The sequence below is a fragment of the Tursiops truncatus genome, chromosome 9 (genome assembly GCF_011762595.2).
Source record: "Tursiops truncatus isolate mTurTru1 chromosome 9, mTurTru1.mat.Y, whole genome shotgun sequence".
In the NCBI taxonomy this organism is placed as follows: Eukaryota; Metazoa; Chordata; class Mammalia; order Artiodactyla; family Delphinidae; genus Tursiops; species Tursiops truncatus.
The window spans coordinates 94651184-94666491 of NC_047042.1; the positions used below are offsets into that span (position 1 = coordinate 94651184).

At 37.1% G+C, this 15308-nt stretch overlaps 1 protein-coding gene across 6 annotated transcripts in view; it reads right to left on the reverse strand.

Annotated features, from left to right (window-relative positions):
* Nucleotides 1-15308, reverse strand: part of TPK1 (thiamin pyrophosphokinase 1) — a 332319-nt gene that overhangs the window by 162010 nt on the left and 155001 nt on the right. For all 6 annotated transcript variants that reach the window (XM_073810031.1, XM_073810036.1, XM_019933883.3 and 3 more), the window contains one exon: nt 1636-1731. In XM_073810031.1, the coding sequence (XP_073666132.1) occupies nt 1636-1731 (96 nt within the window). The remainder of the gene's footprint in view (nt 1-1635; nt 1732-15308) is intronic.

Sequence of the window (15308 nt, forward strand, 5' to 3'; positions counted from 1 at the left end):
ATACTATCAATTTGACACAACAAATGACACTCACATAATTTCATTCCCAGCTTTCAATACACTCAGTGGAAGTACTAGGAAAATTGAAACAGTTGTGAAGATTTACAATTTTTTTCTAAGAAACTCAACATCAGCTATGTCGGGATGAAGCAGATAACTCTCAATAGGTTGTCTTCTGTTTTCCTTAAACAAATATATTATTACCGCAATTGATTGCTGGAAGTAGCACATTAGGTATAGCTCAAGCTACAACGGAGATGAGAAATGTTCGTTCAATTACATTTATTGAGTTTGCAGAGTGAGCTACTTGTCAATTATAATAGTTAACAAGGTTTTCCTTCAAAGGGAGAAAAGGATCTACTGCCTCAACTTAATAAATATACATTAGAATAAACCTTTCATAACTTCTGCGAAGGAGTAAGTTCTTATTAGGGGTGCGTCTCCACTGCCTATGCCATCCCGCCACACATGTATTAGGCATGTAGTTGGACTGTATGAGACATGTGGATCGACCCCCCACTCCCTGCTCCAGTCCAAGACAATCAGGTTATTCTCATCATCCTTCGCCAAAACCAAGTGGTGGTTAATGGAGAGATTTCAGGACTTTGGTCTCATGACGGTGGGAAGTGATGACCCTGCCCCTCAATCCCTCTAGATGTAACGATGTAAAAAAAATTGCTACAAGCAGCCACTGCAGACAGTCAGGGAAACCACACTGAAGAGAAAGCTTACACAGCAGAGCCAAGACAATGGAAGAAGCAGACATGAGATCTGACTGCGCTGTGTCTGAAGTCGGCCCTACCCTGTTCGATTACTGAGGAAAGGCTGAAACACGTCTCCTGTTACTTGTACTGTGGAAACCATCCTAATGTACAAAGGTGTTTTCCTAAGTTTAAAAATGACACATTGGATCATGCATCTCAGCTCACCTTCCTGCCCTTCCCAGGAAAATAATGGTCAATTGTCAGTCACTGCTTCAGGTTTAATTCCGTGGATCTTCATGGAATACAGACTTTAAAAAGTTTGCATATCATTTCAGCAAGTATCAAAAAAAATTGTAAAATATAAAAACATACAAATGTGTGCGTTAGCTAATTGATGTGATTATACACTTGGGTGCTAGGTGAAAATCACTATTGAACACCTTTAAGAGTCCACATGTGCAAAGCAGCAGACTCTTTTCTCATTTAAAAAAAAAGTCAGTAATATTTTATTTGTTTATGTAAGAGTTTGCAACGTTGGCCAAATCTAGGCCATATTTGTTTGTTTGTCTTGCCTACGTAATATATAAACACACACAGCTCTTCAGAGCAACAACCAACCTGAGATAGAAAGCAGCTACTAGCTACTCCCTTTAGGCTGAGAATGAGCTGCCAGTTTTGTTTGCTTTGTACAAGGTCCACTTCACCCATTTGGGGACCTCATCACAGTAAGGTTCTGGAATCTGTGACCTCTGATTCAAGTGCACACGTTAATGTTTTGACAACTAAGTGCAGATTTATTCATATACTGGAAAAACCTGACAAGGGAACCCAGATAAGCAGCACAAAAGCAAATAATGATTTCAGATAAGTGAAAACAGGATTGTTCACTTCCTTGGTATAAGACTCTTCACCAAATAGGCGCCTATCTTACCTGTAGGTCTTTTCCTTCTATCTTATTTTGGAGCACTTCAAGGCACTTGGTAAAGTCAGTATGGTCCTGATCAGGAGTTGAAATAATTTCACATCCCTGTGTTAAATAAGATAAAAGGTAGGAATAAGTAATGATGTCAGCCTCGGAACAAGATCAAGAGCTATAAAAGTAAAGTATCAGACATATCCTGTCATGCCTGTATTATACCTTGATCATTAGAATCATTCTCATTATCTTTATTATTTCACATAACAGGATATCTCAGCAATGATGTTACACTATCACAATAACGATCTGATTACGACAATCATTTTACCCAAAAAAGTACAGATTTTACTACATTAATGGTCTTTAAAAATCACTGCTGTGATGACATTCAAGATTAGCGTAAGGACTCAGGTACAAGTATTATAAAATATATTCACAGTGAAATTACCTGAAATTAAACTATTTCTAAAAAACTTTGAGTTTCTTCGAGCAGACTTCCTAAGTTTACCCACACGACAGAAAGACTAACACTGAGCTAATGATAAACTACATTTTAAGTAAAATCAAGTTAGATGTCCTATAAAATTCCTTTACAGCACCCTTTTTTCCTCATGTAAAAAGAAGCAGGAAGAGAGATGCCTGTGTAAATATGTCTCTTGGATTACCTTTTGGACATAATGAAGTGAGTTTATAAGTTCTTTGCCTTTTCTACAACAGATAACTAGTGAAAAACACTGAAAAATATTTATAAATAGAGTGCCACAAAAGTGCCAGCTTGTTGGCACTAGTGAACTGAGGTGGTGCAAGAAACGATATTTTTGAAATGACACCTTTCTCTCCAATGTCTTACAGAAGCAAAGGTATGTAAAACCAGAGCACGAGGGGACTTCCGACTTCTTAATTCAGGAATAAAACGATGCAAGGTCTCTGACAAACAGCTGAGTAAGTGAAAGTTAAATATAATCTAGTATATAAAGTTGCCATTCGAAGAGTTTTCAAGGAGAGAAAGCAAATTAACCAAATTAACTAACGGAGCAAATTAACCAAAGTGGAACAAATTGCGCGTGTGTGCGCGCGCGCGCGCACACACACACACACAGGCAAAAATTCACGTCTGGCAAATCCTTGCCTATAGCTTTGGGACCACAGGATCTTCAGCAAGAGAAGACTCACTGCTCCTTGAGTACAGGGAAACTGACCACTGCGTTTCAGTTGCTAAGACAATACCAGCACATACCAAGCAGTCTACAGAAGTTTGATGGATAGATAAATGATGGATGGATTAAAACCATTTCTCTCCTCATGGGACTAATGCTACGTTTCTCTGAAATATTAATGTGGATAAATCAGACTATGAGTCTAACTCAGAAAAGCAACAATGACATTATTTTTTCAGGCATTATGCTACCTGCTGCCATTAGGAAACTATGTAACACTTATTTTAAAGTATGATTAATACAGATTCTTAAAATGGTGACAAATATTAGTGCTTCATATGCAACTATATAAACTAAAATTCAACAATACATTAATGTTAACCAAGTGAACATCCAATCAGGTAAAGTGAAATACAAATTTCACATTGAGGCTTAACAAATATAGCAGTATAAAGTACTACATAAATAATTCACAGTATTTTTTTAATGAGTCATTATTTCTCAATAGAAAGAAAAACGACAAGGAAACAAACTGATATCAGGAACTTAGTAAAATTTAGCAATAAACAGTTTTCAGAACATGTCCTGGAATGGTAATAGTTCAAATTAATTTCCAATAGTACCAGCATCTATAGCTATAACAAACACAAAAATATATTCTCATAATATATGATCCTAATCTCAGTAAACTCACAAGTCATCTAAAGAGCAAAGGTTTATGTTCAGTGTGGTATATTCTAAAAAGAAAAAAGGTTCAAGGAAGGGTTATGGTAAATACTCAGATTAACCAGATAATTTTATTATTAGCTTAGTTAACCAAATAATTTTATTATTAGTTAAATTATTAATAGTCTACCTTACAAATATTACAATATTTTATTAATGACCAAATAACTGTATTATTACATCTACCTTATGACTATTAAAATATTAATCAAAATATTAGCTTTAAGCTGTAAGCTCCATGAAGGTACCCACTATGTCCCTTTGCTCATTATTGCATCTGCATACAAGAACCCAACACAGGACACGGCAAGTAGCAAGCATTCAATAATGAATAAAGTCATTTATAAAAGCCTGAGATAAATTACCACTCTAGACCAGGCATCAGCAAAGTTTTTCTGTAAAGGGCCAGATAGTAATTCTTTTAGGCTTTGCAGGCCAAAGGGCCTCTGTCCCAACTACTCAGCTCTCCCTTTGTATCATGGAAACATCTACAGACAAAAAAAAAATGAGTAGGAATGGCTGTGTTCCAAAAAAACTGAAATGTGAATTTCACGTAATTTTCACGTTATGAAATATTATTATTCTTTTGATTTTTTTCCAACCATTTAATACGGTAAAAACCATTCTTAGGTTGCCAGCTATACAAAAGCAGACAGCGGACGAGATTTGGCCTGTGGGCTGTAGTTTATCAACCAATCCCTGTTCCAAGCCCACAAATAGTTTTTCTGATTTTCATCACCAAACTCTGTACATGTTTGAGGAATTTAATATGAGGGAAAAGTTTCAGGCCTTTAAAAAAATCTCTGTGAACTCCCTTTTCCTTATCTGTAACGGACCTAGCAGGCAAACTAACAGTGCCGTTGAGATGCCCTGTATAATGCCCAGAATGCACCGGGCACAGAGACGAACACAAAGCAAATTCTCACCTCGGCACTTCCGAACAATCTCTAGAAACGTCGATGCTACAGTCACACCACCTCACATCAAAGGTCACTAGAGTAAGCGAAATATTGCTAATATTCCCCATAGAACCTTGTGTGGAGGCTTATAAAACTATTTTTGAATTCACTGACAACTTGTAAGAAATTATTACAAGACAATGAGTGTCATTAATCAACCTAATTTCAAAAGATCAATGCAAAAGCCGTTAGACTGTCATTCTCAATTAATTTTACTGTTTGCCAATAATTCAACTAAAATAGGTTAATGAGTTTTTATATTTAACACACGTAAAACCTATCAGGTTATATTATGCTGACTCCTTTAAAACTCCTTAATTAGAAAGGAAACAAATCCTTTGGAAAAAAAATTATAACAACATATCAATTGTTATTTCATGCACTCTATCCAGAGAGAGACTTGGCCTCCTTAAAACAAGAGGCAAGTCCAGTGAAAGCATTCCCAAACTTGCTATTAGCTTATTCATTTTAGGATAAGTCATTTAGTGCCATTTTAGGATAAGTCATTTAGTGAAAGGACTTGTGAAAATTATCCTGCAAAATTTTATGGGGCTCTGAGACTTCTACTGTAACTTTATGGACTATGTTTATAAGGTTAAAAGTTTAGAAGTGTTATTTCCTTGTAGGTACCATGCACACCAATTCTGAACATTTATTTGGAGTGACTTACATATAGCTTCTCACCTAACAGAATTAAATATGTCTGTAGCTACAAAATCTAAAATGCTTTTCAACAAACAGATTATTTTCCTAACAACATATAACTTAATTCTCTGAAAAATCAGATAACCTCAAAAGTATCTGAAAATTAGAATCTTAAAATTGTGATCTGTTGATAATTAACTATCTTCCTCACTAAATCAATAACGATAATAAAAAGTAACAATTGAGTACACATCTTGTTATATGAGATATGAGTCACTTTATATGAATTATGTTCTTGAATCTCTAAGACAACCTTATAAGGTTAATGTAATTATCACATTTTAAGATGTGTAAACTGAAGTTTAGAGAGATTAAATAACCTGCCCAAAGTCACACAGCTGATTTAGGACATAGTATGTCATCTGAAGCCCAGACCCGTAACCTACCAATGCTTTGTACTCAACCCTGCTTAATTAAACTTTGGGTATTTTGGAAGGTTTAAGCAGAAAAACACCTTTATAATTTATACTGAACCTTTATTTAGTTGCTTTTCTCCCATTTTAAATACCTGAAAATCCTTTAGCTTTTAGACAGACATGACCCCTGCCTGACTCCATGCTGATTCCGTTGTAGCCCAAGGCTTGGGACCCTCAGAGCACCCACAGACATCTGAAGTGGGCAGTGAGTGCTTAGCTATCCTTCTCATCCCTTTTCTCTGCTTTCCCAACTCATTATACTGTCACTATATTTATCATTTATATTCATGACATAATTCACTTTTTTTGGCTATTAAACTTATCATTCTGATCAATATCTCTGTATAGAAGTGTTTATTTCTGGTTATTTTCTTCGAATTGAATTCTTAAAATGAAATTACTGGGGAAATTATAAGAACCTTTTTTTTATAACCCCTGGTAGATGTTGCCAGAGTTTCCTGCCTTTCCAGGCAGGCTGTAAATATGAATATTCCTACTGGTGTATGAGGGTGAAAAAAAAATTTCTTCTTTTAAAATATAAGTAACAGTAGGAAAGTTAATTCATCATGAATTTCTTACTGTGAATTAATTTACTTGCCGTACTTCCTTCTTAATCACAAACAGATCAATTTCATTAAGGAAAAGATGACTTTCACTGGAGAGAAAGGGAAAAGAAAGTTAAGACAATTTTGGAGTGTGAAGCAGGGTTGAGACTGGAAGTGGTTCACCCAACTGAGGACTAAGGAGCTAAAGGACAGTATGAAAGAAAGGGACACTTCTGGGAGGGGAAACAGGTGTCAATCAAGGGTAAAGAAAAGGAGGCAAGAAGATGTCAAAGACCACCTTTCAAGTTGGCTCTGAAAAGATGAAGTACAATTTATTATCCCACCACATTAGAATATTGGTACTTTTTTTAAATAAGCAATGATAATAAGAGCTTTATGGGGTCTTAAAATTCTAGCTCCCACACACTTTATTTTCCCCTATCCATTGCTGAAGTAGCCTTTCTTCCTGTATGTTAGCATACATTTAAAAATATTTAGGGAGATATACTCAAGAGTCTTAAAAAAATTGAATACATTACACTTTTAATAATGAGGTTCCATAATCTTTTATTAAACTGAATTGACCAGAACTCTGTAATAAGAAACTGCCTGCCAGATTAAGAGCACAGCAGGGATAAAGCAAAATGACTTATACTCTGAATAATCAAAGATAGAGATCTAAAATTAGCCCAAACTTGTTCTCACATTTGCCAAGAAGGGGAATAGTTGCATAAAGCCGATTGAAATCTAAATGATCTATGTTCCTTGACACAGGTATGAAAATTGTCTTTTTACTCTGTAGAGATGTTATCACAAAGTAACCATTTCCCACTTTCCCCTTTATTGTATAAAGCATACTATGGTAGATTACTACTATAGTTTTATTTACCAGACTTCTAAAAACATTTCTACTTTTCAAACTAAAAAGTTTTCTTTAAATTATCAAATGACAGCTGACGAGTAACAATTTCAACAAGAATGTCACATGATTAAACTCTTAAAAATTCTAAGTAACAAGTTGCCTAATATAATCCAGTGTTCTCTTTCTGTTTTTCTAGACAGTGTATAAAAGAAGAGAACAAAAGTAATTTACCTTGTAGCAATTCTCCATTCAATCCCAAACATAAAGAGACATTCTAATCTGCTATAATCTTCACTGCCCTGGGTGTTGTAAAATAACCTTTCCTTTCAGCACGGCATTGAACGAAAACTTTAAGCATTTGAAACAAGAAAGCTACCACATCTATTAACAGAAGTCAAAAGTTATTTTAAAACAGCACAGGGTCTCAAAATGATGGCTTCCTTCCTAAAAGCAGAGCCAGAGTTCCCAGTGGAACAGGGTGTCCAAAAGACTTAACATAGCAGGCTCAAGAATGCTTTTATAAAAGCCTGCTTGCATGGTTGGCCTTTGGACTAACGCCTGGAGGACCTGAACGGTAAACAGTTCCCTATACTGATAAACACTTTTCCCCAATGGTGGCTCACTGTGCCTAAATTATTTGTACAAACAATGTGGTTTACGCTAAGCACCTGCTTTCTTTTTGCCCCCAGTAAAATTTTGGGCATTGGCTCTTGAATGAGCTTCCCTGGTGACAACACATCACACTTGTTACAATTTGATTAAGCACACACATCCTACTGACTCCACTGGGAAAGGACTCTTGCAACTGGTGACTCATTTCCTCCAGAATTTCCCCCCAAGTGCCTTTTCCCTTTGCTGATTCTGCTTCCTATACTCACAGCTGTGATTTATTACAGTGAGGGGCTGACTATATGACCAGTGCCGTGAGTCCTCTAGTGAATTACAGAACATGGAGGTGGTCTTGGGAACCCTCAAAACAAAGAGCTACAGAGATTCTTCCTCTACTAGGATGCTTGTATAAGCTTCTATTTTATAATATTCCTGTAAGTATCTAGACGCAGAGATCTGGTCTTGTCCAGGTGCCATTCCTTCACACCCACTGCAAGTATGCCAAGGATGGACTCGGCCTCCATCAGCGCTCTCTGCCAACCCTCCCCAGAAAAGCAAGGGTGTGGTGGGGCAGGAGTGGGAGTGCTGAAGGTAACCGTGGTGGAGGTTATTGTTCAGTTACCCAGAAGTAAGCAGAACCTGAAAGGAAAACTGAATGCTCACAAAGAAAAGGCGGCCACAGGATTTCCTCGGCATTGAAACTGATCCTCACTTGACTTTGAGAAAACTCCCTCCTCTCAACTCGAGGATTATGGCAAAACGGCTAGAAAAGAGCACGGATTCTGGGGCCAGAATGCCTGTCTGGAGCCTACTTAAACCACTTCCTAGTTGTGTAAGCTTGGGCAAGTTACTCAACCTCTTTGTGCTTCCATACTCATCTGTAAAATGTAGGTGACAGTTCCAACCTAATAAAATTTGATGCAAGGATGAAATGAATTTATAAATGAAAGTACGTATAAAAGCGTCTGTCATATTGTGAGCATGTTAAAGTCATTGTCAGCCATTACTCTTTTCAAGGTTATATTGATTATTTCTCTCATCAACTTTTAAAAGTAGAGAAAACCTGAAATAGTACAACAAACTTATAAGCATCCAAATACATTTTAGCCTGTTGGAAACCAATATACTACTTTAACTGTTAGTGGGTAAAGGGTAGTCTTTCAATGGTGAAACTCACCTGAGAAGTGTAACACTAAGGTAAACAAAATTAAAATTTTGGCAGACTTACTTAGAATGATACTGTGCCTGGTGAATTTCCAAGAGGGACATAGAGAATGTCAAATTTCACAAACTCATTTGATCACAGAAATCTTTTTTATACCAAGTTAACATGTGGCACTTGGTATAAATCTTTTTTATACCAAGTATCTAAAAGAAGGATTAGACACCTGAGTCATATAAACTTTCGTGAGAACCTACTAATTCCTAGGGATCCCAGAAGGAATGACCAAGACTTCAGGTTGCAGGAGATCACATATTACATATTAATAGGGATAGGGAGGAAAATTGTGATAAAATTGTTTCGATCAAGCTCCACAAGGAAAGAACAAAGGAAGGAATACCAAATAGCTACCGGTGGGGAACTGTGGGGGAAGACTGATGAGTAGGGGGTTCCACGATCCAGAGGAATGAGGGAAGAGAAACAGTCACGGAGGCCCCAGAGATCACAGAGTTAGAGAAGAGACAGGCTGGGCTGGCCCAGGAGTCACATGTGAGGCACTTGGGAGGGCTTAACAATTTAAAGGGCATAGGCTCCCCCTTTTTAAATGCCTTAAGTATGTTACACAGATTCAAACAAGACAGGCTTTGCAAAATATAGACAATTTGAAAGGACTATGATTGAGGCAAGCCTAAGAATGAAGGTGTATTCAAGAGACAGTTTCACATAATGTCCCCTGCCTGTCTCATCATTGCCTTGCTGAGATGCTAGAAGGGTAAGCCTACCAAAGTGAAGAACCTGTCACTCAGCTGTCAGTGGAAACTGCCTGTCTATAATTCCCTTCACAAAGCCTTTAGAGCTCAGCAGATGTTAATTAGTCTTGATGCTTAAGCCTACGAATTTATTATGCTCGGGGGGTGGGGTGGGGTGGGGTGGGGTGGGGGGTGTGTGTGTGTGTGTGTGTGTGTGTGTGTGTGTGTGTGTGTGTGTGTGTGTGTGTGTGTGTGTGTGTGTGTGTGTGTGTGTGTGTGTGTGTGTGTGTGTGTGTGTGTGTGTGTGTGTGTGTGTGTTTCACTTAAAAAAGTATACCAATAAATGGAGCTGAGCTTTATATATTCATACAATTTCCTCTGTTTGGCATAAGAGTCAAACTTGCTAATGTTCTACAATTTCTCACAGTCCTGTTTGCCATTTTCTCTAAATTAATTAATTTTACCATGTCTAAAAGTTGTTGGCATGTGGCTGGGTGGAACTGGGAAAGAGACACAGCTAAAAGGAGAAAATAACAAGATACATGAGATTAGGCAGAGCCACGCAGATGTTTTTAAGTGAAGATTAAAAACATCTGTGGAGACTGTTAAATGTAAATAGAATTGAACCCAAGGCACTGTCAAACTCACAAGGATACTATAATTAATTCTGATTAGGAATCAAATCTAGGTTAATAAATTGTACACTTATGGAAATAAAATGATTAGAAATCATTTTAAAAGCAATGTTACTGAGGATAGTTATTAAAAAGCTTTTCAGTTAACAACTTTACAGAGTAAAACAAAATACTAACACTTTACATTAAAATAGTTCTTTTAGCACTTCGAGAGGTCTCTCACATGTACAACATTATGTGACCATTATTACAAATATATGAAAAAGCCAGGGCTATATAACATAATTTAATTTGTATGCCTTGGTAAGACATCCATATATGCAAACTAACAACTCAAAAATAATCTGCATAGTTAGTTCATGAAAACATTATCGCTTCATTTATAAAAACTTAAAAACTAAAAGGCACACTACTGATAGCCAAGACTAAGTATTACTTGACATCTCTGCCTAAGTAATATAACTGCCTATACCTCCCACACACACTATTTGAGAATCAGTGTCTTTGTCTTTAAATTGCAATTAAAACACAAGCACTTCCTGCTTAACATCAGTAGTCCATTTAAGAAAAATCAGACATCCTATTCAAATGTCAACCAAAAGCCCATTTCCCATTATTTTGACTGGGAAAAAATATATTCAAACCCAAATACTCAGTCTCCTAAAATGCAACTGAAACACATTTATAGAAGCAACAGACATTATGATGAGATGTAAAATGATGAGAAATTTTCTGCTATTAGATATAACATTTATGGCATCTTATATTTAACAAAAGGAGCACAGGTTAAAAAAGTTTAGACAGGGCTTCCCCGGTGGTGCAGTGGTTAAGAATCTGCCTGCCAATTCAGGAGACACGAGTTCGAGCCCTGGTCCGGGAAGATCCCACATGCCATGGAGCAACAAAGCCCGCGTGCCACAGCTACTGAAGCCCACAAATCTAGAGCCCGTGCTCCACACCAAGAGAAGCTACCACAATGAGAAGCCCGTGCACCGCAATGAAGAGTAGCCCCTGCTCTCTGCAACTAGAGAAAACCCATGTGCAACAACAAAGACCCAACACAGCCAAAAATAAATAAATTAAAAAAAAAGTTTAGACAGACTACCCTTGCCCAGTGACTGATTCTGCAGAAATGTGGGTATGGTCATGCCACTGTTAGATGACAATAGGAAAATATCATCAAGAAACACTGATTTAATAAAAGATATTCTTTAATAATTCATGTTATTTCTGAAAAATAAAAAAAATCTTATCTTTCCCAATTCTGAAAAAGATACAATGAAAGAACAAGGAGACAATAGTCTGCCTGGATCTGTCTCCAGTCCTGCAGTTTACAGTGCTGTAGAATTACCAGCTGGCCTAGAATAATCTTGTTATGTCTCTAATAGAAAATTAGTGGCCTAGCATCAACTCAACATTACTGCAAGTCTCACTCATCATTTACACTGGGGTTCACTGTATCTCTTCAACCAAGTCTTATCTTTGTAACTGCAGGGCTAACAGGGTCTTGGGCCCACACCATGTTCCAATACTCTTGACCACGGTATGGTTAGGATACCATACCGTGTTCTTCCAGGATCTGGAAGAATTAACTGAGAAGATAATATCAGAACTAAGATCTAAGGGCCTATTCCTGACTTATGACGAGGGTAGTTTTCACCACCCTGTCGAGAACATGGCCTTGTGTTCATGGCAACAGTTTTCAGAATGCCTAAAGACTCACTTTTGTCATAGAACACAGACGACGTTCTTATACTTACAGCCTACCCCTGCCCTTGCTATCTTTCTGTTACCAAATCACCTTGGTTCTTCAATGTCCTATCTTGGCTCAATTCCATGTCCTATAAATAGATTTTATATAATGTAATAATTTACCAGTTTGTTTGGTCATTCTTGGTCTGGCCCAACTATTGCAGCTCTACTCTTGCTACCCCAGAAATGCGGGTGAAAGGGAGTGACATGATGGAAATGTGAAGGGAGAGTGTTTGGTTCTCACACTGACCATTATCACATTGCTGGTGATACTGGCATTCATTCCCAGGGATGCTAAACACCTTGTGCAAAAAACAACTGTCCTGTCCAACAGACCAAAGATGTAATCTGTTTAAGAGCAGTAGTAGTAACTGAGTCCCAGTTTTAATAAAAAATTTTTATGGAAAACATGAACACTGATACGAGAGCTGTCTCTAGCCAGTTCTACCATTTTCCTTAAGTCATTTAAGCTTTATGAGCTTCAGTTTCCACATCATAAAACTGAGCTTAATAACACTTTAATTTTTATAATATTTTAAATTATTTTACATTTTTATCAGTATATTTACAACATATTGCTATCTTATATCCTACACAATTACAATTGTGGAAAAACCTGTTTTTCGGTGACTTTCTAAGGCATTAATTAAATACTGCAACTAATTCCTTAACCTCCTAAACATAAGGAAGCATGCTTTAAAACCCGCTTCCTATGTCCAGTAGAAACCCCAAAGACTATATGCAACAGTAACAGAATATCAGAAGTTACATGAGATATTACAGTTTCTTCAAAGGTCTCAGGAAACTGAAACACATGTGGGCATGACTGACAGAATAACTAAAAAGACTGAAATTGGTGATTTTAACCTTGAATCAAAGAAGCACTGACTGACTCAGAAAGTGAAAAATATAAAGGAAAATAAAATATCAAGGAGAAAATCTGTAAAGACATGCCTCATTATGAGTTAATATTAGTGAACCAGGCAGAGACGAACTAAGACAAATGGGCAAAAGGGGAAACACAAAGATGTCACAGCTATCTGAAAAGGAGGCTTTACGGAATAAATTAGGAAACAGAAAATATAAACAGACCAATCACAAGCACTGAAACTGAGACTGGGATTAAAAATCTTCCAACAAACAAAAGCCCAGGATCAGATGGCTTCACAGGCGAATTCTATCAAACATTTAGAGAAGAGCTAACACCTATCCTTCTCAAAATCTTCCAAAATACAGCAGAGGGAGGAACACTCCCAAACTCATTCTACAAGGCCACCATCACCCTGATACCAAAACCAGACAAAGATGTCACAAAGAAAGAAAACTACAGGCCAATATCACTGGTGAACATAGATGCAAAAATCCTCAACAAAATACTAGCAAACAGAATCCAACAGCACATTAAAAGGATCATACACCATGATCAAGTGGGGTTTATCCCAGGAATGCAAGGATTCTTCAATATATGCAAATCAATCAATGTGATACACCACAGTAACAAATTGAAGGAAAAAAAACATATGATCATCTCAATAGATGCAGAAAAAGCTTTCAACAAAATTCAACACCCATTTATGATAAAAACCCTCCAGAAAGTAGGCATAGAGGGAACTTACCTCAATAAAATAAAGGCCATATATGACAAACCCACAGCCAACATCATTCTCAATGGTGAAAAACTGAAACCATTTCCACTAAGATCAGGAACAAGACAAGGTTGCCCACTCTCACCACTATTATTCAACATAGTTTTGGAAGTTTTAGCCACGGCAATGAGAGAAGAAAAAGACATAAAAGGAATCCAAACTGGAAAAGAAGAAGTAAAGCTGTCATTGTTTGCAGATGACATGATACTATACATATAGAATCCTAAAGATGCTACCAGAAATCTGCTAGAGCTAATCAATGAATTTGCTAAAGTTGCAGGATACAAAATTAATGCACAAAAATCTCTTGCATTCCTATACACTAATAATGAAAAATATGAAAGAGAAATTATGGAAACACTCCCATTTACCAATGCAACAAAAAGAATGAAATACCTAGGAATAAACCTACCTAAGGAGACAAAAGACCTGTATGCAGAAAACTATAAGACACTGATGAAAGAAATTAAAGATGATACAAGCAGATGGAGAGATATACCATGTTCTTGGATTGGAAGAATCAACATTGTGAAAATGACTATACTACCCAAAGCAATCTACAGATTCAATGCAATCCTTATCAAGCTACCAGTGGCATTTTCCACACAACTAGAACAAAAAATTTCACTATCTGTATGGAAACACAAAAGACCCGAATAGCCAAAGGAATCTTGAGAAAGAAAAACAGAGCTGGAGGAATCAGGCTCCCAGACTTCAGACTGTACTACAAAGCTACAGTAATCAAGACAGTATGGTACTGGCACAAAAACAGAAAGATAGATCAATGGAACAGGACAGAAAGCCCAGAGATAAACCCATGCACATATGGTCACCTTATTTTGGATAAAAGAGGCAGAATATACATGAAGAAAAGCCAGCCTCTTCAATAAGTGATGCTGGGACAACTGGACAGCTACATGTAAAAGAATGAAATGAGAACACTCCCTAACACCATACACAAAAATAAACTCAACATGGATTAAAGACCTTAATGTAAGGCCAGACACTATACAACTCTTAGAGGAAAACACAGGCAGAACACTCTATGACATAAACCACAGCAAGATCCTTTTTGACCCACCTCCTAGAGAAATGGAAATAAAAACAAAAATAAACAAATGGGACCTATGAAACTTAAGAGCTTTTGCACAGCAAAGGAAACCATAAACAAGACGAAAACACAACCCTCAGGATGGGAGAAAATACTTGCAAACGATTAATCTCCAGAAGGTTAAAAGGAGATTAATGCCCAAAAGGACAAAGGATTAATCTCCAAAGTTTACAAGCAGCTCAGGCAGCTCAATATCAAAAAAACAAATACTCCAATCCAAAAGTGGGCCAAAGACCTAAATAGACATTTCTTCAAAGAAGATACACAGATTGCCAACAAACATGTGAAAGGATGCTCAACATCACTAATCATTAGAGAAATGCAAATCAAAACTACAACGAGGTGTCACCTCACACTGGTCAGAATGGCCATCATCAAAAAATCTACAAACAGTAAATGCTGGAGAGGGTGTGGAGAAAAGGGAACCCTCTTGCACTGTTGGTGGGAATGTAAAGTGATACAGCCACTATGGAGAACAGTATGGAGGTTCCTTAAAAAACTAAAAATAGAACTACCATACGACCCAGCATGTACTGGGCATATACCCTGAGAAAACCATAATTCAAAAAGAGTCACGTACCACAATGTTCACTGCAGCTCTATTTACAATAACCAGGACATGGAAGCAACCTAAGTGTCCATCGACAGATG